We start from the raw sequence: 23,498 nt of genomic DNA on the forward strand, positions 1-23,498 counted from the left end.
CCTTTCAATTAAACCACGCGCGAAGTAACTGCTTCAACCAAACTAAATAACTGGATTTAGGTTTGTATCAGGGTAATAAATATATTTCATGATAGAAGTTTAAGAATATCGTAAAACGGTAAAAGTGAAAGAGTAATGAAGTTAATATCCAAAAACAAAGATCCAATAATAACCCACATGACTGTAAAGCTATACGCAATGAAGTTAATATCCAAAAACAAAGATCCAATAATAACCCACATGACTGTAAAGCTATACGCAATGAAGTTAATATCCACAAGATAAAAAGAGATCCTAACACTCCCGTAAAATACTTCAACCACATAGTTCTTTGCCCTCTTTTGCCTGTCTAGTTTACCTTTGGTATTTTATAAAAGGAGGCAATACTTCCGCTACTATGTGTTTTCATACGGAAGTAACATAAACAACCATCATTTAATTTAACAAAGAACGACACTGTAACCATCTTTCACATCGTCAAAAAATAATCACCGCAGAAGATAAAGGCAACAATAACATTCTTTTGATCGAGTTACATTTAACTAGTTGGATATCTGGCCTTTTAGCCTAATGCCAAATTGCATATAAAATTATTCTTTGATTTCACAAGAATTAAATGTGCTCAGAGCTGCTTAAGCAATAAGAATGAAATGTATCCTTCTCGAGAAACTGAAGAAGTCAGCTTATCTGGCCTTTTTTTTTTGCATTGATGAGCAGGGATTAAAGGGCCCAGACCCAAACACAGAAACAAGCAAAAAAGCAACAAGAAAGCAAAAGAAACAACTATACAATCACTCTCAAAATTTCCTCAATCTCACTCTTCCACTCCTATCCTCAAGAACAATCTTACTCAAGTCAGGTGGAAGATTAGTAGGGTCAAACTCAATTTCACCAACATGCTTCATCTTAGACAGGAGGTCTGCTGCCTGGTTAACCTCCCTATAAACATGTCTGATTTTGCAACACTTGAAAGAAAGCCAAAGCCTCTTGATCCTCAGCCAAACAGTCCAAGCATTCCAAGGAGGAAGCTTGTCAAAATCAGAAAGCAGTAAGTAAGCTGCCATAGAATCAGTAGCCACTATAACCTGCTCATACATATAAGTCTTAGCCAATCTCAGCCCCAATTCCACTCCTTGAAGCTCATGGACTAGAACTGAATGGACCTGAGCAGAACCAACACCTAAGGCAACAACAGCACCCTCCTCATTCCTAAGCAGAGCACCATAACCAGCAACATCCCTCTCTAAGGAACCATCAGAGTTCACTAGAACCCAACCTCTAGGGGGAGGAGTCCACTTATAACCCCTGAATTTTGGGGCAGAAAGCACCACATTGAGATTCCATCTACCAGCTAAGTAAGAGTTCTGCATTGTATCCTCTAGTCTCCCCTTCCAAGCAGCCATTTTAACTCTCACCTCATCAACAATCAGGGAGAATACCACCTCAACTGGTCTAGACTTGCTTCTGAAAATTCTGTGATTCCTCTCCTGCCAAATGTGATAAAAGAAACTATTCAGCACAAGCCTTCCCACCTTAGCAACCAAAGAATCCCCACTGAAATGGGCAGCACACCATTCAACCTCAGCCTCAATAGAAGTGGAGCACTGTCTAGAGAAACCCAAAACATTCAATAGCTTAAGCCAGAGCTCCTTGGCAAAATAACAAACAAGAAACAAATGAGACTCAGATTCAATACATTCACCACAAATACCACATCTGAGCTCCACATTCATGCCCCATGCCTTAAGCCTCTCCTTAGTCTTGAGACCTCCTTGTAAAACAAGCCAAGTAATAAAACAGTGCTTAGGGATGCACTTAGGAAACCACAACAGTTTACTCCAGCTAACAGCAGACCCTCTAGGCTTAAGAGCCTCATATGTGTCCTTTAAAGAATAAGTTCCCCTAGAATTAACCCTCCAAACTACTCTGTCATGAACATCAACCTGCAATTGAATTTCATGAAGTCTGGAAAACACAGTAGGCAGCTCATAATACAAGAAATCAGGAACAAACCAATCCCCATCCTTGATGAAGCTTGAAACAGTAATATGCAAATGCAAATAGGAGTTATACTTATAATGGGGCTAAAAAAGATCAATGAGAGGACCCAAAGGATGCCAAGAGTCTGTCCAGAAGAGGGTAGCAGCTCCATCACCAATAATATGCACCAAAAATTGTTGAGCCCACTTCCTTCCCTCAAGGACTCTCCTCCAGCACCAAGAGCAATCTTTTGGAGAGGCCATGAGCCAGAAATTCTGACTTTTAATGAGGTTCTGCTGAACCCATCTCACCCAAAGAGTGTCCTTGTGAGAAACAACATCCCAAATATGCCTAAGGTTAAAAGCCTGGTTAAGGGTTTCAAGGTCTCTAATGCCTAGCCCTCCCTCAGACTTAGCAAGACACAGAACTTTCCACTTAACAGTTTTCCTCTTGGAACTCATCTCAATACCAGTCCAAATGAATTTGTGAAAAATGCAATTGATCTCCTTATAAACCCTCTTGGGGAGAACAAACACAGACATCCAATAGATGAGCATACTGTTAAGGACAACATTGACAAGGAGAAGCCTTCCAGCAAATGAGAGGTACCTGGCTTTCCATGATTGAACCCTGCTAGAAATTTTCTGAATCAAAGGGATACAATCAGTATAAGCAAGCCTAGTAGAAAGAAGAGGCAGACCAAGGTACCTGACAGGCAAGGAACCTTCTGCAAACCCCAAAATTTGAAGCAACTCAAGCTTATGTTCAGCACTCACACAAGCAAAGAACACTGAGCTCTTCCTGCCATTCACTGAAAGCCCAGTGCACTGATGAAACTCATACAACACCTCTTTGAGGGCCATGGCAGAAGTAATGTCACCCTTCATAAAAACCATCAGATCATCAGCAAAGCATAGATGGGTTACAATAGGGTTCTTGCACCTAGGGTGGAGCTGAAAAGAACCAGAACTATGCTTTCTAAGGAGGAGGACAGCAAAAACCTCCATCACCATCACAAAGAGATAAGGGGATATGGGACACCCCTGTCTGAGCCCCCCTCTTCCCTCCAAAATACCCATTGGCAGCACCATTGATAACCACAGAAAACTTAGGAGTTGTGATACATACCTCAATCCAATGGACAAAACCATCAGGTAATCCAAACTTCCTAAGAATTTTGAGAAGAGAGCTCCACCTAACAGTATCATAAGCCTTTTGCAAGTCTATCTTAACAGTGCACCTAGGCTGGCCATCCTTCCTACCATAAGCCCTCACAAGTTCATGGGCAAGCATAATATTATCTTGAATGGATCTCCCTGAGATAAAAGCTGATTGATTCTCACTGACTAAGGTCTTAACTACACTTTTAAGCCTCACATTAAAGATCTTAGTGATAGTTTTATAGATAACATTACAGCAAGCAATGGGTCAAAAATCAGACATGGTATTCACATTAGGAACTTTTGGAACCAGAGATAAGAGAGTAGCATTCACCTCACCCAACAACTTCCCTGACTTAAAGAAGCTTAGGATAGCTCTAGTGAAATCATCACCCACCACAGACCAACATCTCTTGAAGAAATAAGAGGAAAACCCATCAGGACCAGGAGCTTTGTCAGAACCAATTGTAGAGAGAGCAAAAATAACCTCATCTCTGGTCACTGGAGCCACAAGGACCTGCTCATGACAAGGAGAGAGAGAATTAGCAAAAGAAAAAGAATCAAGAATTTCATCCTCTCCCCTCCCCTCCATCCTCCTGACCAAAGAAAGACCTATAGAATGAGACACATTCATCAACCACAAGCTGCTGCTTCTCCAACACTACCCCCTCACTGTTGGCAATCTTGGAGATACTGTTCCTAGCCTTTCTTTCTTTAATGGTATGATGAAAGAACTTAGTATTGCTATCATCCTCAGTTAACCATTGGATTCTAGCTTTCTGTCTCAAGCTGGAAGCCTCAATACCAACCAAATGAGAGAGATCAGAAACAACTTGCCTCTCAATTCTTCTAAGCTCAACATTCTGTGGACTAGAGTGAAGCTGCTCCTGCACTTCCTCCACCACCCTCCTAGCCTCAGAAACTTTACCAGGAACATTCAAATAATTGGCAACCTTCCATTGAACAAGTCTAGCCTTAACCCTCTTCAATTTAGAGACAAGCTGAAACATTGGAGTGCCCTGAATCTTCCTTCCCCACTCCTCCTTCACAAGATCAAGGAAACCAGGCTCATCACACCAAAAATTGAAGAACTTGAAAGGTCTCTTCCCAATACAAACCACATCCTCTAAAGATAAGATAGCAGGAGAGTGATCCACCATCCCAAGAGGGAGGAAACACACTCTAGAAGCAGGGAAGAGGCTCAGCCAATCAACACTTGCAGTCCCCTCTTGTAAGTTGTTCCAAGTATATTGGCAGCCAGTATAAGGACAGTCCAATAACTCAGTATCAAAAACACAAGCAGCAAAATCAGCATAGGTTCCAAACCCCACAGGATCACCACCCACCTTCTCATCAGCCTTGAGAATTGAGTTAAAATCCCCCATAAAAGACCAAGGCCCAGGAAATCTTCTAACCAAAAGCCTCATCTCCTGCCACAAGTCACACCTCTGGGTTCTAGTATTATACCCATACACAACAGCAAGCATAAACACTTTTGAGTCAAGAGTAACAACTCTAAAAGCCAAAATTTGAGCAGAACAAAAGAGAAAGCTAATGCTCAGCATATTAGCATCCCAACCAACCCAAATCCTACCACCAACTCCAGCTGAATAATTGTCCATATACTCCCAGAAAGGATTTATAGACCTTTGAACAACCAATTTATTCACCTCAGCAACTTTAGTTTCAACTAACCCACACAAACACAACTTATTAATCCTAATGAGGTCTTTGACCTCTCTTATTCTGTGAGGACCATTGAAGCCTCTCACATTCCAGCAGCCTAAGTTAACCATTTAAAATCCTTAATGGTTTCCTAAGACTGCCTCCTGGCACCCCAGAGCTCAGACCCTTCTTATCAAAAATAGCTATAGCATTAGCTACACTATCAACTTGACCACCCTGTTGAATCACCTCATGGTCAATCTCTTCAGACTCCTGCCCTATATGGTCCTTCTCAGAGCCAGAGCTATCATCCCTCTCCATAGAGCTCTCATGGCCCTCAGCTTCAATGCAAACTCTTTTATGCCCCAACTCAGAGTGTTTCATACCCCCTTTACTCTTCCTTTTGACAACTGGGGTCCAACCTTCCTCCCCCATATTAACATTACCACCAGAAAAGCTCTGGCCAGGACCAACAAACTAAGCCTCACCCACATCCATTTGATCCTCCATCATTGAGCTACTAAGTACAGAATATCTAGATCCCTACTGACCCCCCAGAGCCAAGGACTTCTGAGAAGAACTCTTCTCACCCACAAACAATACACCCATCTTGCCATTAGTGGAACCAGTAACCACATCTCTTTTCAAAAGACCAGTTGACTGAGACTGTCCCTGACCAGTGGAGGGCCTAACAGGGGTCTTCACACTAGCATTTGGTCGAGCAGGTGGAGCACCATTCCTTCCCTTTTGATCATTCCTTCTGGCAGGCACCTGCTGAGCCTCCTCAGGCCTGGGAACATAGGGACATCTACTAAAAAAATGACCAAACTCATTACAGCCAGAGCAAACAGTAGGTTTCCATGGATATTCTACTCTAACCAAACCCATAGCACTACCATCAACAACCAAAGGAATTTCAGTAGGATATAAGCAATCCTTCCCCACCTCAATACAAACTCTAGCATAAGACATTCTAGTCTTCCTTTCAGTAGGCTGATCCAACATAATAGGCTTACCAAGAGCACTAGCAATTCGAGCTATACCCTTGGGATTCCAAAACAATGAGGGAACATTTCTAAAGCAGACCCAAATAGGAATAGTATCTAAATTTTGCATCTCATTCTCAATAAAAGGAGTCCATGGTCGAATGATAAACAAATGATTCATAATAAACATAGGCTCATGATCTAAAGCTCTTTCTCTGTCATCATCCAGGGAAAACTTCATGAAAAACAGAGACTCACCATGAAGAGTAACCTTCAACTCACCCTTAGGCTGCCATATCTTAATCAAAGCATTTAAAACAACAGGGTAAGATAACCTCTTACCAACAAAAGATCCAACAAGAAGAGATTCACACTCCTTTCGCTCAGCTTCAAAATCAGCAACAGAGAGGTGCACAAAAGCCTTCCCATCCAGAACAGTAGGAGCAGTGTATGTGAGAGGAGTACGAACAACATCTTTCTTGCGTAGAAAGAGAGATGCCCAGTCAGAAGGGCAAGAAGAGGAATTACCAGCCTCAGAATCGAACTACCTCTTCCCACCATCACCACTCTGTTTCGCAAAGGTTTCAACTAAATAGGCCGAAAAGGTTCGAATGGCGATTCGGAACAAGATAGAAAGAACCAGGCCGAAAAGGGGTGCTCGGACTCTAAGGGCCGGCCATATGATGGCCGACCAAGGTAAGTGGGTCGGCCAGATAAAGCCCATAATGGGCTTCCCTGGCTGGCCACACCAAAGGGTTAAACCCTAAATACCTAAAACGGGTATTCTGGGTATTATGTTTTCTGTGACCCGGAAAATAAAAAGCCTAATTTGAATGTGATTCTAATTAGGTTTTCTCTATATAAGGTTCATTAGAGAACAGAAAAGGTGTGGATTTTTCTCAGAAAGAAAAATTATACAACTCTCTCTCTATCTCTCAATATACACCTAGTGGAGAGAGAGGATTGTAGAGAAAAAACTCCCACTCTATCAATCTAATCAAGTAGAAGAGTTCTTCTCAACCTTCTATTAAGTCCTAGCAGATATTAAGGAAGGGAGATTAAGTTAACACTCGGAGCTCTGGATCTTCACATGCGATTGGAAAGGTTCGAGAGAAAAACGCGAGAAAGGTATTTATTCCTCTTCTAGTTCATTGATTAGTTAATGCTTTATGATCCTGAATGTTTAGTGTTAACATATGATGTTTGAGATTCTGCTTAGAACACTAGATAGTTGTATCAGATACGCACAAAATCCTACAGTTGCATCACGAGCCGGTTGCATGAAACTATCTCTGACTAGACGAATTAGATTCGAACTTGATTGATTAGATAATTTTATGTTTAGATATCGATTTAGACATGAAATTGTTTAGTTTAAATTAGATTTAGACACAATCAGATAGAAATTGAAAGGGTTTCAATGCATAAAACTTTAAAATTTCGAATTTTTGAAAAGAAGTTTTAAAATTAATGGTTTTTGAAAAGAGTTTTTTAAAATCTGCTGTATTTGATGAATTTTCATCAAAAGCAGCAGCTAAAGTTGGTTAGAACTCTTAGACCTGTTAACTCTAAGCCCAGTACAATCAGCAAAGAAGTCTAGAACTTGAGAAAGGGCCCTAGCAGAGGCAAGCTCACTCTTCATAAATACTAGCAAATCATCAGGAAAACTCAGATGAGTGATCAAAGGATCTTTACATCTAGGGTGCAGAGAAAACCTACCACCCTTGACCTCAGAAACCAGCAGAACATTGAAAACCTCCATAACCAACACAAAAAGATAAGGAGACATAGGAGACCCTTGCCTAATGCCTTTTTTTTTTTGAAGTGGTCAGCGGGGATTAAAGGGACCCCGACCCATTTATTGAAACAAAAGAAATAATACAAAATTCAAGTGGGCCAGACCACTACAAGAGCCAACACAGCCCAAACTCAACCACAACAAAACAAAAACAAACTCAAGGCACCTCTGGCCAATGCTTTCGAAGTCTAATGACACCCTTCCTATCAGCCTCAACTATAGCAGAGAGCTCCTTAGGCAAGGCAGCAACATTCAAGTGTTCCATCTTTCCCATACCCATCTTGGAGAGAAAGTCAGCAACACCATTAACTTCTCGAAAAACATGCATCACATTACAGCCCACAAAAGCCTTCATCCTGGTCCTAACAGCAGCCAAGATGGCTTGAGATCTCCAGGGAGCTTTGCTACCTGCATTTTGAAGAAGAGACACCACACAACTTGAATCTGAAGCAATGATAACTTGCAGGAACCCCATGGCTTCAGCAATCTCAAGACCCAAGTTAACACCCTGCAGCTCATGAGTTAAGACACTCTGCACTATAGCCGGGGCAGCACAAGCAGCAAGGACAACACTATATTCATCTCTAATAATGGCACCAAACCCAGCTTTGTCCTTCTCCATGGCTCCATCTGTGTTGATCATAACAAAGCCAGCAACAGGAGTTTGCCATTTATGGCCCTTAATAACCAGATTAGTCAAGACTTTCTTCACATTCAACAATTAAAAAATTCTTCTTGCAGCAGCATTTTTCTCAATCCTGCCCTCCCAAGCAGCAACTTTAAGCTTCAATTCAGAGAGAACCTCAACAGCAATGGACAAAGCAGGCCTACCGACCTTCTGGAAAGCCCTAACATTCCTTTCTCTCCACACATGGTAGATGAAGGCATTAAAGAGCAGACATCCCATCCTATTCCAAAAAGAAGAACCACTAAAGTGGCTAATACACCAAGAAATAGCTTGATCCCAATTAGAAAAAGAAGGACTATGCAAATCAAGGATAGTCAAAAGCTCTTGCCAAATAGAAACAGAGAAAGGACAGCAAAAAAGAAAATGAAAATCAGACTCATCCTCTTGGGAACAAAGATAGCAAGCTCTATTCACTTCCATACCCCAAGAGATAAGCTTCATATTGGTTTTGAGACCCCTATGCAAAGCCACCCAGCCAATAAAGCAATGTCTAGGAATAAAGTTAGGAAACCAAACCAGACTGCTCCAAGAGACTAAACTCTCATTCTGTCTGAGATGCTCATAAGACTCCTTAAGGGTATAGTCACCATATTTACTAACCAACCACACAGCCTTATCCTCAGGAACTTCCCCAATAGCTACTGTATGCAAGGAGCAGACAATTTCCTCCAAAATCTGAAGCAAATGTGAAGGAACAGACCACTCACCCTCCTTAATAAAATCAGAGACCAAAGCCTTGGGGTTAAGGTTGGAAGCAAACTTATAATTCTGCACAAAATGATCATATAAAAGACCTAAAGGGTGCCAAATATCTACCCAGAACTTAATAGAGTGACCACTGCCAGTCTGAAAGCAAACCATGTGCTTAGCTTGTTCCCTGCTGCCTAAAATCCTTCTCTAGCACCAGGAGCAGTCCTGAGGGGCCTTCATTATCCAAAAGTCTTTGTCCTTCACCAGGTTGGAGTTAACCCACCTGTCCCAGAGTGTATCTTTTCCACTCACTATATCCCAAACATGCCTAAGATTGAGGGCATCATTTAGAGTCTGCAAACTCCTAATACCCAACCCTCCTTCTGCCTTAGGGAGGCAGGCTATCTGTCTTTTAATAACTGGTCTCTTCTGCCATAATTCCACCCCAGCCCAGAGGAACCTAAAAAACAAAGAATCAAGCTCCTTGAACACCCTCTTAGGGAGCACAAACACTGAAGCCCAATAAACAATCATACTAGATAGAACTGCTTTAACAAGAAGACATCTCCCAGCAAATGAAAGATATCTAGCCTTCTAAGACTTAACCCTAGCTTGGACCTTCTGCAAAAGGGGAGCACAATCAGCATAAGAGAGCCTAGAGACAATCAAAGGTAGACCCAAATATCTGACAGGCAGAGACCCCCACTGAAACCCCACGATACTCTGAAATTGCTCTTGGATACTAGTACCAGAACCTGCCCAAAACATGGTGCTCTTGTCACTATTAACCCCAAGGCCAGTAGCCTGATGCAATCTAACCAGAACACTCTGCAGAGCTGTAGCAGACTCACTATCCCCTTTAAGAAAGACCATTAAGTCATCAGCAAAACAGAGATGGGTAATCTTTGGATGCTTGCACTTTGGATGAAGATGAAACCTGCCCTCAACTTCCTCCTTCATCAAAAGAGCTGCAAACACCTCCATTACTAACACAAAAAGATAAGGAGAAATAGGACAACCCTGCCTAAGCCCCTTCTTACCTTTAAAGTAACCATAGGACCCTCCATTCACCACTATGGAATATCTAGGAGAAGAAACACAAACAAACACCCAATTGATGAACTTCTCAGGGAGATGAAATTTTCTCAAGATCTTGAGTAAGGCAGACCATCTAACAGTATCATAAGCTTTCCTAAGGTCTATTTTAACAGAACACCTAGCAACTCCACTCTTGTGATTATAATGTCTCACAATCTCATGGGCTAACATGATGTTATCTTGAATAGATCTCCCAGAAATGAAAGCTGACTGGTTCTCACTTACCATTGAGAAAATAAATTTCTTCAATCTGACAGTCAAAATCCTAGTAATGCATTTATAGATAACATTACAACAAGAAATAGGCCTGAAATCCTTCATGCAAGAGGCATTAGCAACTTTAGGGATAAGAGAAACTAAAGTAGAGTTTACATCACCAAGCATTTTACCTGACTTGAAGAAATTCTGAACAGCAAGCACAAAATCATCCCCCACAATCTTCTAACAGTGCTTGAAGAAGAAGGATGAGAAACCATCAGGACCAGGGGCCCTATCAGAACCAATAGAAGAGAGAGCATATACAATTTCATCTCTACTGACCATCCTCTCCAACTCCTCACTATTCTCATTATCAAAAGGGTGCATAAACTGAAATGAATCCAGAATGGCATCCTCCTAAGGGTCACCTTCTTCTGACCCCAACATCTCTTCATAATAAGACACTCATTCAGCAATCACCCCCTCTGGTTCCTCTACCACCTCTCCATTAGGCTTCACAATCCTCCTAAAATGATTCCTGGCACCTCTCTCCTTAATAGTACTATGAAAGAACTTACCTCTACCACCTCTCCATTAGGCTTCACAATCCTCCTAAAATGATTCCTGGCACCTCTCTCCTTAATAGTACTATGAAAGAACTTATTATTATTATCATCCAAAGTGAGCCATCTCAGCCTGGCCTGTTGCTTTAACATAGAGGATTCAACTTTAGCTTTAGAAGCATACACCTCTATAGCCCTTCTTTCAATTCTCCTTAACTCAACATTAAGGGGATCCCCCTGTAAACCCTCCTGAGCATGGAGCATCTCTTCTCTAGCAGTAGCTACCTGAGTAGGGAAATCCTTAAACATAGAAGCTTTCCACTGAATCAGACTACTCTTCATTGCCTTCAACTTGGTCAAAAACTTAAACATGGGATTGCCCTCCACCTTCTGACTCCACACAACCTCCAACAAATCCTTAAAACCTGGCTCCTCCACCCAGCAATTAAAAAATTTAAAAGGCCTCCTACCTCTAGCCACCACCTCATCAAGAGTAACAATGGTTGGAGAGTGATCAGAGGATCTGGGCTGGCCAAAATCCACTTTGGAACCAGGAAAGATATCCAGCCAATCAATATTGATTAACACTCTATCAATCTTTGTCCAAATACCAGCTGTTCCTTCCTGGCCATTGGACCAAGTAAAATGACAACTAGTATAGGGACAATAAAAAAGAAGAGAAACCTGGGTACAATCCAACAACTCCTCAAACTGACTTGGTCTGACTTCCTTGCCACCTTTCTTTTCATCCCACCCTATAATGGAATTAAAATCTCCCATAAACAACCAAGGAGCTTCAAAATCAGCAGTCAGATCCTTGATAGATTGCCAAAGGAGTCTCCTCTCAGTATCAATGTTGCTATCATAAACAACAACCAACAAAAACTCCACACCAGACTGCATCTTCACATGAACAGCTAAGATTTGGGGGGAGTGAAACAACAGATCAACCTCCATCTCCCTAGCATCCCAAGCCAACCATATCCTCCCACCTTCATCTGCAGCATAATTATCTATAAAGGTCCAAAAACGACTAATACTTCTTTGTATAGCAACTTTATTATCTTCCTTAACTCTAGTCTCTACCAACCCCAGAAGGCTCAATTTATTTAATCTGATGAGATCTCTCACATCTCTTATTCTGAGAGAGCTATTCAACCCTCTCACATTCCAATAACCAAAATTAACCATTTAAAATCCTAGAAGGACCCCTCATCTTCCCACCAGGGGTGTTGATAAGAGGTGAAACCTTACTAGAATACAGAGCTACCTTAGTAGCCACACCCTTCTGCCCCTCCATCAAAGAATCAGAAGCTATCTCCATCTGCTCTAAGCACTGGCTATTTTCCAAATTATCCTTACCACCAGCACTAAAAACTAACCCACCTGATGGCTCCTTGTAGAGAGAAAAATCACCCATACATTGCCTCTTAGAGCCTTTATTATGTTCAAGAGACTCCAGAGGTGCAGGAAGAGCAAGACCCCTCTCAGGGCTAGTCTTCTTATTCCTCTTATTGGTAACCACAGACCAACCACCACCATCATCCATAAGGTCAAGCATAGTATCAGGAGCCACCTCACCAGCACCACTTCCCTTACTCTTTGAAGTTTCTTCCACACTAGGGGAAAAAACTTGAGCTCGAGTAGGTCCACTTTTTGCAGAAGAGACCACAAAAGCCTCATTCTGAGCACAAGTAGGAGCCTTAGCTTGGGAAGGAGCACGAGAGGAACTAGGCTGGCCCGAATCCCTGACACCAGTAGAGGACACAGACTGCCTAAGAGCCCAATCCTGCTTACCTCTACTAATAGAAGCATCAGGAGCTGGATTACCTGCAGGAGATTTCTGAGGAGTCTCTGAGGCATTAGGTCGAACACCTAAAGGGCATCGACTAGAAGCATGACCAAATGAAGAGCAGCCAGAGCATTTCAGACGCTTCCAGGCATAATCAACCCTTACCTCTAACCTTTTCACACCATCAATCAACACAGGAATAATAACAGGCATATTGCAGTCCTTGCCAATTTCAACAAGAATCCGAGCATAGGACATACGAGTCTTCTTCTCAGTAGGAGCATCCAGCATAATAGGAGTCCCCAAAAAACTAGCAACCTAATGCCTCTCTTACCTTTAATATAACCATAGGAGCAGCCATTAATCATAAAGAGTATTTGGGAGTAGAAATACACACCTTAACCCAAGTGATAAACTTCTCAGGAAAACCAAACTTTGCCATAATTTTAAGAAGAGCACCCCATTCTATAGTATCATAAAAGCGTAACTGCATAGCTTAGAGTGTTTTTCCGTCTGGACTTTGCCCCTGATCATGGTTGCTGCCCCTAGGGTTGTTTTTAGTTGGCCTGAACTCAACCAGTTTAGCTAGGACTTCTCATTGGACCCGTGATCGTTTCTTTTGCTATTAGGACTAGTTTCGTTGGCTTGGGCGCAACTAGTTTAGGTAGGACTTCTCCTCAAACCCCCGGTCGTTGCTTTCGCTACCAGGGTTGTTTTGTCTACCTAAGCATGACTAGTTTAGCAAGGACTTCTCCATATACCCCCGGTCACCTTTGCCAGGGTTGTAGGTTAACTAGGACTTCTCCTTGGGATCCTCAGTGGGGACCGCATTTCACTCGAGTAAAGTGAGTTTAACTAGGACTTCTCCTTATAAGGTTTCTGGTCGTTGCCTTAGCTACTGCCTAATTTGCCGGCTTGAGCACGGTGAGTTTAAGTAGGACGTCTCCTTATGACCTTGGTGAAGGGTCAATTTTACTCGAGTAAAGTTTGACTAGGACTGCTCCATGGGGCCTCTGGTCGTTGTCTTAGCTACCAGAGCTACCTGTTTTGCCGAAGCAAAATAAGTTTAACTAGGACTCCTCCTTAGGGCCTCTGGTCGTCGTCGTGGCTACCAGAGTTGCCTATGTTGCCAGAGAAATGTGAGTTTTGTCAGGACTCCTCCTTGAGATCTCTAATCGTTACCTCAACTGTCGGAGCTGCCGCTAAAAGATATATCCGTTCAGTCTGAAGAAGATGTCTTTCTGAAGGAGTGCCCTTCGACTAAGATGACAATGCGATCAATTTGTCAGCTAGGATAACGATGAACTCATCCTGAAGATCATCCAGCCCGGTCTAACTAGGGGTCGTAATGTTTTGCTAGAAGCCAACTACGATCGTCAGATCACTTCGGTGATTCACGACTAACATAGACTGGATCCTACAACGGGTTACACATAAGAGTGGTAACTTGATCAGAGAGATTTGACTAGACGGGAATAGGCTAAAGATGGATTGTATCCAACTAAATAGGCCGAAAAGGTTCGAATGGTGATTCGGAACAAGATAGAAAGAACCAGGCCGAAAAGGGGTGCTCGGACTCTAAGGGCCGGCCATATGATGGCCGACCAAGGTAAGTGGGCCGGCCAGATAAAGCCCATAATGGGCTGCCCTGGTCGGCCACACTAAAGGGTTAAACAATAAAGGGATAAAGCCCATAGTGGGCCGGCCAGATAAAGCCCATAATGGACAGATCCGAGACTGTCTCGGACTAGGATGCCGAGAGATCCACGTCCGAGCACGTGAGGTCGCGTCTTAGACTGTTCCTTCCAGACGCGTCTAGGACGCGTCCGGGGAAACCTATACCATGAGTCCGAGATGACCTAGGTTGCGTTCTAGGTCAGACGCGTCTGGCATGTCCCGACGTCCGAGATGGACAAGCTTGGACAGACGTGTCTAGGACGCGTCTGGCCAAGGGCCAGGATGCGTCCACCCGAGGGACTCGACACGTTTTGGAACGTGCCAAGCTGGGTCCGACCAATGCTCGGACCTTGACCGTGATCTATCTTGGTATTCCCGAGACTAGTCAAAGGGTCCCTTGACCAAGTTTGACTCAAGTCTTTAGAATTTTACTCGGGCCTTTCGGGCTTTGACTTGAGTAGGAGGTTTTGACTTTTCTTCTTCCGACTTCAACCATATTTTTTCTGAAAGTGATCCAGGCCTTCCAAAAGCCCAAAACGGAGTTTTTCCAAAACGATTTCAAAAACCTTTAGGATAAAACCAAAACGAGCCGTTAGTCCGAATTTTACGAAAACTAGACGTTAGGCACGTTAGACATAGAGATGTCGGTAGTATCACCCTAATAGCTATTTAGAACATAGCGAACCTAGATTCGACCTTAGGAAGCGAATCTCATACATAATTGGGTGTTTTATGATTGTCATATTATTATGTATGTGCGAATGTGAATGCGGGTTCTAGTATGGTTCTATTCTTGGTTTTAAGCACGGATGGGTGCCCGATGTAATTAATTATTTTAATTTCAAGTTTATACGATCTGCGAATCGTTAAGTCTTGTAATTAAAGTTTAGGGTCAAATAAAGTCCATTGAAGAACCGAAGGATCAGATCGTGGTTCGAGTGGGAGAATTCAATGGAGGTTCGAGGTTGGAGATCCAGGCGAACAAAGGCGAAACAAACAAGAACCTAAGAAGATTAGATCTTTTAGGTTAGGGGCTATACTAGGAACATGTCTGCTTGATTTATTTTCTCGCGCGCATTTACTTATTTATTTACGTTTTTTCTATTGTGTATGATGATTATGTTAGAGTTCACAGTAATGCATGCATGATAAATGAAGGAGATATCCTTCGACCAAGATTGCAATGCGAGAAATTTTTTGGCTAGGACAATTGATGAAGAAGATCATCAAGTCCGGTTGATTCAGGGGTCGTAAAGTTTAAGCTAGAAACCAACTACGATCGTCGAGTTACGAAGTAATTCGCGGCTAACTTCGATCGGATTCTACAACGGGTTACACATAAGAGTGTCAATTTGATCAAAGGATATGGCTAGTGGGAGTGAGATATAACCATGGGAGTGTCCCATAAATATATCTCATAGGCCTAAAGAGAAATTAGGCAAAGATAGTACCAAAAACGGGGTTTTGGGCCTAAACCGATTTGGTCACTTTTAGGGCTCGGATTGAGATGATTTTTGGAGGGTCGTTTACTTATGTTAGGAACATAAAATCTGCCAATATTGGCTGGGTTTGGACGTCGCCTCCTCAAGAAATTGAGAAAATATGAACTAGTTGCTATTTTCGGCAATTTCCTTAAATCTTATTCTAAAGGGTCTTTTAGGAAACCTAGTTGGAGGTGGATTCTTATTAGGGTTATATAAAAGGACTCTTAGGACATATGATGTCTTTATCCACTATAAACATTAGTAGAAGGGTCTAAATCCCAACAGTGGCGTCAGAGCCTCTTGCAAATAGCTTATTTTTGCTAAGAGTCAAACTAATCCATGCTTGATTAGATTGATAGTTGTGTTTAAAAGTGTTTTAAACATCTAATTTGAATGTTTTGAATGGGGATTTAATGGTTTTCAAATTGAGAATCAAAGATTGATGATTGAAAGTGTTTCAAAACATTCAATTTGATTGATTTTGGTTTTAAAAGTGTTTTAAACTCATAATTTGATTATATTGAATCGGATTCAATAAATTTTCAAATTAAGAATCAAAATTGATGATTGAAAGTGTTTCAAAAGACTCAAATTTGATTGATTTTGGTTTTGAAAAAGTTTTCGAAAGTTTTGTTCTTCATGAATTGGGAATTCTCTCAAGAATAAGAGATTTGGGTTTTAGAAGTTTCTAAAAATTGGGATTTTATGGCTTTTAGAAGCTACTAAAAAAAACAGAAACTTGACAATTTAGAAGTTGCTAAAAATAGGGCTGCATATGCATGCTGGCCAAGACGCGTCTTCTGGACGCGTCTGCTGGCCCAGGATAAGGGCGAGTCTGGGACGCGCCCCACACATCCCGGATGTGTCACGGTCTAGGACCAAGACACATGCGACCACTAGGACGCGTCCTAGCAGCCTTAGAGCGTCTCGGCTAGGCCGAGACGCGTGAGATAGCACCAGACGCATCCTTGGACGCGTCTGGTGGCTCGGGTAGCCCGAGCACGTCTCGAATGTGATCCGAGATGTCTAAGCAGCTTCCACCAGACGCGATGGTCGCGTCTGGTGGGTCCTAGGTGTCTCGGTACCCAACCGAGACATCATGAGACCTGGTCAAAGGTCAGGATGCATCCGAGATGCATCCGGACGGCCTAGGGTGTCCCGGGCACCAACTGAGACACCCATAAGGCTCGGCCAAGGGTTCAGACACATCTAGATGCATCCGAACCTAGGCCCAATGTCCTGGTTGCGGCCAGGACACATCATAGACCTCGGCCAAGCCCGAGACGCATCTAGATGCGTCTGGCTCGGCCATACTATGTGTAGGTCTGTCTCGGTCCGGACCTACACTAAACCTGACCAGCTTTGGGCCGGACCAACCTAGTGGGCCTTGACTAAAAGTTGGTCTTGGGCTATTCTGAAGGTGACTAAGGGTCTAAAGGCCAAAGTTTCACGAGTCTCAACTCGAGTGAGAGTTTTTGACGAAAGTCTCAACTTTTTCTCCCGGTCCCACCAAAATATAACCAAAATAAAATCGGGTCACCCGAAGACCCGGAAAAGGGTTTTCTTAAAAACGGATTTCAAAATCGTTAAAAGTCAAACCAATTTTTCCGAAGTTGACCCGGGCTTTCAAAACCTAAAAACGGAGTTTTTCTTAAGTGGATTTTAGAAATCATAAAAGATAAAACCGGAACGCACCATTAGTCGAATTCTTCGAATTTAGACGTAAGGTTCCGAGCAGTCCGACTTGGGACAGACCCCTTCTTCCTCCTAAAAACTTGTTTTTTTTTTTTTTTTACTGTTTTCTTCCTGTTCCGAGCTGCTATAGCTGTTGTGTTTTATGGAAATCCATAAAAAAACAGCACTTTTTGAAAACCCTTTTTCAATCGTCCTTTCGAAAACGTTTTTCAAAATTCGATTTATTTCTATCCGATTAGTTCTAAACTAACCAATTCTGTGTCAAACATGAAATTATCTAATCAATCAAGTTCTAATTCGACTAGTCAAATTTAGTTTCATGTAACCGGCTCGTGATGCCACTGAAGGGTTTTATGCGTATCTAATACATAAATCTAGTGTTCTAAGCGGAGTCTCAACATCTATATGTTAACACTAGATTACCAGGATCAATTATACATGAACTAAACAATGAACTAGAAGAGAGATAAATGCCTTTTCATGTTTTTCCCTCGAACCATTCTAATTCGCGTGTGAAGATCGAGAGCTTCAATCGTCGCTCCTCTACTTGAGACACCGAGTTGGTTAACTTGATCTCCCTTCTTAATGTCTGCTAGGACTTAATAGAAGGTTGAGAAGAACCTTTCTCCTTGACTAAATTGATAGAATGGGAGCTTTTTCTATACAATCTCCTCTCTTCCACTAGTTGTATATTGTGAGAGAGAGATGTGTATTCTTGAGAAAATTCCTCACCTTCTCTAAACTACTAATGAGACTATTTATAGGCATTACCTTAGTAGAGTCATACTCAAATAAGGAATCCAAAAAAGTCTCCTTCAAAAAAGATAAGCATAGAGGAGTTTTAGTCCTCTAGGATTCCCTAATTAGAGTTTAGGGCATCCCCTAGTGTGGTCGGCCATATCAGCCCATTATGGGCTTTATGTGGCCGGCCCACTATGCCTTTAAGCCATCACATGGCCGGCCATAGTAGCCTTTCTTAGGGGCACCCCCTTTTATGCCCCATTGGTTTTATCTTGTTCCGAATCTCTATTCGAACCCTTTTGGCCTATTTAGTTGGATCAAATCCATCTTTAGCCTAGTCCGATCTAGTCAAATCTCTCCGATCAAGTTACCACTCTTATGTGTAACCCGTTGTAGGATCCGGTCTATGTTAGCCGCGAATTACCTAAGTATCCGCGATCGTAGTTGGCTTCTAGCAAAGCACTACGACCCCTAATTGGACCGGACTGGATGATCTTCATAACTCATTCATCGTTATCCTAACCGACAAATTGTTCGCATTGTCATCTTAGTTGAAGGACACTCCTTCGGAAGGACACTCCTTCGGAAGGACATCTCCTTCAGACTGAAGGGATAAATCCTTCATGTAACTCCTCTTCCCAATGAACAACACTTACTCTCTGAAAGCCCATCTTGCGTAATAGCGATTCCCATATATTCTTTGTAACCGAACAACCAAAGAATAGGTGGAAATCTGTTTCTTCATCTCCCCCACAGAAAATACATGTAGTATCTATAACCATACCCCAACTAGCCAGAAGAGCTCTAGTTTTCAGGCGTCTTCGAAAAGCAAGCCAGGTGATGAAACAATGTTTGGGTATTCCACCCGATGACCATACTAAGGAAGTCCAGCTTAGTCGAATCCCTCTGGGTCGAATTGCTTCATACTTCTCTTTGAGAGTAAACTCTCCATTCTGGTTGGGCATCCAGATCACCTCATCTCTGAGAGTACTATCGACCACCACCTCTCTAGCCTCGACCGCGATAGTCCCTAACATAGCTACAATATGAGTAAGAAAAACCCAGTCCGACTGCCCAATAAACTGAGAGACCCGTGCATCTAAGTGTAGGTGAGAATCATATTTGTACCCCTCGTCGAATACATTATAAAGAAGACCCCGAGGATGCCATAAGTAAGTCCAGAATGTAGTATCTTGGCCATCCCCAAAGAAGTACACATGAGTCGCTGAGCCGTGGGCCTGCTGGCTAGAATCCGACGCCAACACCAAGAGTTGTTACTCGGGGCTGAAAGAATCCAGAAATGCTGATCTTTGATAAGATTATTTCTAACCCAGTCAGCCCATAAGGTCCTCTTTACTCTAACCAAGTCCCATATATGGTGAAGGTTTGACGCCTCGAACAACACCTCAATATTACGAAAACCAAGTCCCCCTTCATCAGTGGGGTAACAAAGACATTCCCAGGCAATGAGAGCTCTCTTACACCCCATATCCACACCAGACCACACGAACTTACTGAAGATGGAGTTGATATCATATATTACTCTCTTGGGGACAACGAGCACTGCTGCCCAATATAGTAACATACTATTCAAAACCACCTTTATGAAGAGAACTCGCCCCGCAAACGATAAGAATCGACTGTTCCAAGATTGGATTCGTCCCTTGATTTTATCAATCAGCGGAATACAATGACTATAGGTGAGACAAGACGATATAAGAGGCAAACCTAGGTATCGGATAGGAAGAGAACCAATACCGAATTCCAGAATACTAGTAATATCACTCTGACCTTGAGATGAAAGACCAGCAAAGAAAACCGTACTCTTGAGCACATTGGCGCAACCCCGTCGCCCGATGAAAACCAGTTAACACGTCTTTTAGAGAATGAGCCGAACCCGCGTTTCCTCGAAAGAAGACCATGAGATCGTCGGCGAAACAAAGGTGAGTAACTTTCGAAACTCGACACTTAGGGTGTAGCAGAAACCAACCAGCTCTTTCCTCTCGATCAATAAGAACCGCGAATACCTCCATCATTAACACAAATAGATATGGAGAAATCAGACAGCCTTGCCGTAGACCTCGCTTCCCATCAAAATAACCATGGGCTTCACCATTGACCATAATCGAGAACTTAGACCCGTATCCATTCTATGAATATCCTTGGAAAATGAAACTTACTAAGGACTGAGAATAGTGAAGACCAACAAACTGTGTCATACGCCTTCTTAAGGTCAATCTTTCCTGTACACCTAGCCGAAATGTCTGGTCGGTGGTAATTCCGAACAATCTCATGGGCTAGCATGATATTGTCCTGAATAGTACGGCCAGAAATGAAGACTGATTGGTTCGGACTGATCATCGAATAAATAACTCCCTTCAGCCGTATAGTAAGAATCTTGGTAATGCATTTATACAACACATTACAACAAGATATCGGTCTGAAATCTGACACTAAAGAAGCATCATCTATTTTAGGAATAAGAGTCACAAAAGTAGAGTTTACCTATTTGAGAAGTTTTCTAGTGCTGAAGAATCTCTGAATAGCCTCCACAAAGTCATCTCCCACGATCTTCCAACGCGCCTTGAAAAAATGGGAAGAGAACCCATCCGGCCCCGGCGATCGATCAGAACCAATAGTCTATAAGGCAGCAAAAATCTCATCTCTAGTCACCCTCGTAGTGAGAATAGCTCCTTCGGCATCCGTAAGCGGGCGTGAGAACTCTACATTAGATATGGGATCTAATGCTTCATTATCCTCATCCTCCCAACCAAATAAGTCCCAATAGAAGTCCACACACATATTAGCTATCTTCGTTGGATCCTCGGCCACCGAACCATCCTTCCTAGTTAGTCGAGTAATAGCATTCCGAGACTTCTGCTCTTTGATAGAATTGTGGAAGTAAGCTGTATTGTTGTCATCGAGAGTAAGCCAGTCAACTTTAGCACGTTATCAAAGCATTGCCATTTCAGCCCGAACAACGTTACTCTTTCTTGCCTTCGTAACACCGGATTTGCTAGATCTCCCTACAATTGAACCTGCACTGAATGTAAAAAAATCCGGTTAATGGTTACCTGGTTCGTCACCCAATTGAACCGAACTTTCTTCCATTCATTCAGCCGAGCCTTCAAAGCTTTGAGCGTTGTCACTATACGAAACATCGGGTTACCCCTTACTGACACCTTACATACATCAGCAACAAGAGCGTGGAACGTGGGATCCTCTGTCCAGGCATTAAAAAAACCGAAACGGAGTACGCCAGTGTATGTTGGGTGCAACAAGTGGTAAATAATAGGCGAGTGATCTGAATCCCCAGCCGGTAGAAAGTCTGCTTTAGCTAGAGGAAAACAAATCAGCCACCCACTATTAATAAGTACCCGATCAATCTTGTAACTGATGTTTGCAGCTCCCATCTGCCTGTTAGACCAAGTATAAAAGCAACTTGTATACGAGCAATCGAACAGTCCCAAATCGGTAACACAGTCAAACATCTCATTAGAACCTTGAGATGGTGAGTTATTACCACCCCTCTTCTCATTGGCTAGCATCGTTGTGTTGAAGTCACCTAGCACCAACCACGGAGCCTCAGAACCTGTCACAAGAAACTTAAGGTCCCTCCAAAGCTCTTGGCGATGAACCGTACTATTACTTCCATACACCACTGCCAAATGGAAACCCGAGCCATTGTAAACCGAACACAACTTGCAATAACTTGCCCCCCAACATGGGACACAGTAAAATCATCCCTACTGGGGTCCCAGCCAATCCAAATCCGACCTCCCGAAACAGTCACATACTTATGAATAAAGGTCCAGTTGGAATTAAGACTTCGCTGAATACGAGTCTTATTAACCTCCTGAACATGAGTTTCTAACAATCCACACAAACCAATTCTATTCAATCTCATAAAATCACACACACTCTTCGTACAGAGAGCTTCATTAAGTCCTCTCACATTCTAACATGCTAAGTTAATCATAAAAACTATTGGGAGATTGTTTTGACCTCCGCGGAGGTCTCCAAGTTTCTCTCTATACCCAAAGTATTTTGGTCAGGACCTTTAGCAGTTCGTGGGCTATGCAAAGAAAGGTCCTCTTCCTCGTGGTAGTTATGATCCCTTCCCGAAGCCTCCTCTTCTTGCTTTCGGTTAGGGTCATCGAAATCAACACCATCAACATTAGACAAAATGGAGAAAGTGTTACCTGAGAGAATGCCAGTCGAAACAGTTTGGTGCAGTTTCTTGTTACTGGAGTTTTGTTTCCAATCTGAGGGGTCAAAATTGAGGTGAAATCCTAAAAAATCATATGGAATGGAGTTTTAGGACTTATGAAACATATTGGATGAGAAAACTCACAATTCGTGCGAAAAAGTTCGTGTCACAGTTTTTTTTTTGAATTGTTCAGCGTGTGCCTCGAACCCTTGACCTCTAGGTGGAAGATTATACCTCTTACCACTCCAACCAAGGGTTGTTGGAAGTTCGTGTCACAGTTTGGTGCAGTTTCTTGTTGTTAGCCTAAAAAAACATATGGAATGGAGTTTTAGGATGAATCATATTGGATGAGAAAATTTCAAAATTCGTGCCAAAAAATTCGTGTCACAGTTTGGTGCAGTTTTTTTTATAATGATAAGCGGGAAAAGCCCGAACCGAATATAATGAAATAAGGAACAAAAAAACAGCAAAGAAATCAAAATTACATCAGTTCATTAGCCCCACCCTTTCCTCATTCTCACTTTCCCTCTAGAGTCCGCATTAACAATGTTGACTAATTCCACCGGCAGTTGACTAACATTCAAGTGAGTTACTCCCGATCCGAACTTCATCATTGATAAGTGATCAGCAGCTTGGTTTGCTTCCCTATAGACATGAACAACTCGAAAACTCTAAAATTATCTCTTAAGCCTCTGAACTCACTTTCATAAACGCCTCACCCGCCATGGTAATTTTTGATGTGGTTTTGCAAGAAGTAACTTGATATTCATCGAATCAAGACCAGGCTCAACTTCCTGCAGCCTGGCACTAAGTGCTAACTCCAATCTTTACTCAACACCTTGTAGCTCATGTATTTCTGATGTGGTTCTTTTTTTTTGAATTGTTCCGTTTCCATTATGTGGGCTAAAAAATGAGGTAAAACCCTAAAAAATCATATGGAATTGAGTTTTAGGACATATGCAACATATTGGATGAGAAAATCTCAAAATTCGTGCGAAAAAATTCGTGTCACAATATGGTGCAGTTTCTTGTTGCTGGCGTTTCATTTCCAATCTGAGGGCTCAAATTGAGGT

At 42.4% G+C, this 23,498-nt stretch overlaps 3 protein-coding genes across 3 annotated transcripts; all 3 read right to left on the reverse strand.

Annotated features, from left to right (window-relative positions):
- Positions 1-797: 797 nt before the first annotated feature.
- LOC147557362 (uncharacterized) lies at positions 798-5,240 on the reverse strand. The gene is made up of 6 exons (XM_086658816.1): positions 4,934-5,240; positions 3,767-4,830; positions 3,475-3,657; positions 3,109-3,366; positions 2,169-2,861; positions 798-2,084 (listed from the first exon to the last, which is right to left on the reverse strand). The coding sequence occupies exons 1-6, from the start codon at positions 5,238-5,240 to the stop codon at positions 798-800; spliced, it is 3,792 nt and encodes a 1,263-aa protein (XP_086514942.1).
- Positions 5,241-8,310: 3,070 nt separating this feature from the next.
- LOC147557363 (uncharacterized) lies at positions 8,311-9,138 on the reverse strand. The gene has a single exon (XM_086658817.1). The coding sequence runs from the start codon at positions 9,136-9,138 to the stop codon at positions 8,311-8,313; it is 828 nt and encodes a 275-aa protein (XP_086514943.1).
- Positions 9,139-9,561: 423 nt separating this feature from the next.
- LOC147557364 (uncharacterized) lies at positions 9,562-12,909 on the reverse strand. Its single transcript, XM_086658818.1, has 3 exons — positions 12,015-12,909; positions 10,842-11,839; positions 9,562-10,470 (listed from the first exon to the last, which is right to left on the reverse strand). The coding sequence occupies exons 1-3, from the start codon at positions 12,907-12,909 to the stop codon at positions 9,562-9,564; spliced, it is 2,802 nt and encodes a 933-aa protein (XP_086514944.1).
- Between the last annotated feature and the right edge of the window lie 10,589 nt (positions 12,910-23,498).

The sequence above is a fragment of the Eschscholzia californica genome, unplaced genomic scaffold (genome assembly GCF_041429995.1).
Source record: "Eschscholzia californica isolate CP2 unplaced genomic scaffold, dmEscCali1.0.p SCAF_2, whole genome shotgun sequence".
Lineage (NCBI taxonomy): Eukaryota > Viridiplantae > Streptophyta > Magnoliopsida > Ranunculales > Papaveraceae > Eschscholzia > Eschscholzia californica.

What these genes read in the sequence shown, in the direction of transcription:
- LOC147557362 (XM_086658816.1), bottom strand. Translation starts at nt 5,240, where the DNA reads ATGGGGGAGGAAGGTTGGACCCCAGTTGTCAAAAGGAAGAGTAAAGGG. An exon ending in ACCATTAAGGATTTTAAATG is followed by an intron (nt 4,831 to 4,933) that starts GTTAACTTAGGC and finishes TGTGTGGGTTAG; the next exon opens with TTGAAACTAAAGTTGCTGAG. An exon ending in CAGGGAAGTTGTTGGGTGAG is followed by an intron (nt 3,367 to 3,474) that starts GTGAATGCTACT and finishes ACTATCACTAAG; the next exon opens with ATCTTTAATGTGAGGCTTAA.
- LOC147557363 (XM_086658817.1), bottom strand. Translation starts at nt 9,138, where the DNA reads ATGGTTTGCTTTCAGACTGGCAGTGGTCACTCTATTAAGTTCTGGGTA.
- LOC147557364 (XM_086658818.1), bottom strand. Translation starts at nt 12,909, where the DNA reads ATGCTGGATGCTCCTACTGAGAAGAAGACTCGTATGTCCTATGCTCGG. An exon ending in TCCTTCTAGGATTTTAAATG is followed by an intron (nt 11,840 to 12,014) that starts GTTAATTTTGGT and finishes GGACCTTTATAG; the next exon opens with ATAATTATGCTGCAGATGAA. An exon ending in CTAATGGAGAGGTGGTAGAG is followed by an intron (nt 10,471 to 10,841) that starts GTAAGTTCTTTC and finishes CTTGCTGTTCAG; the next exon opens with AATTTCTTCAAGTCAGGTAA.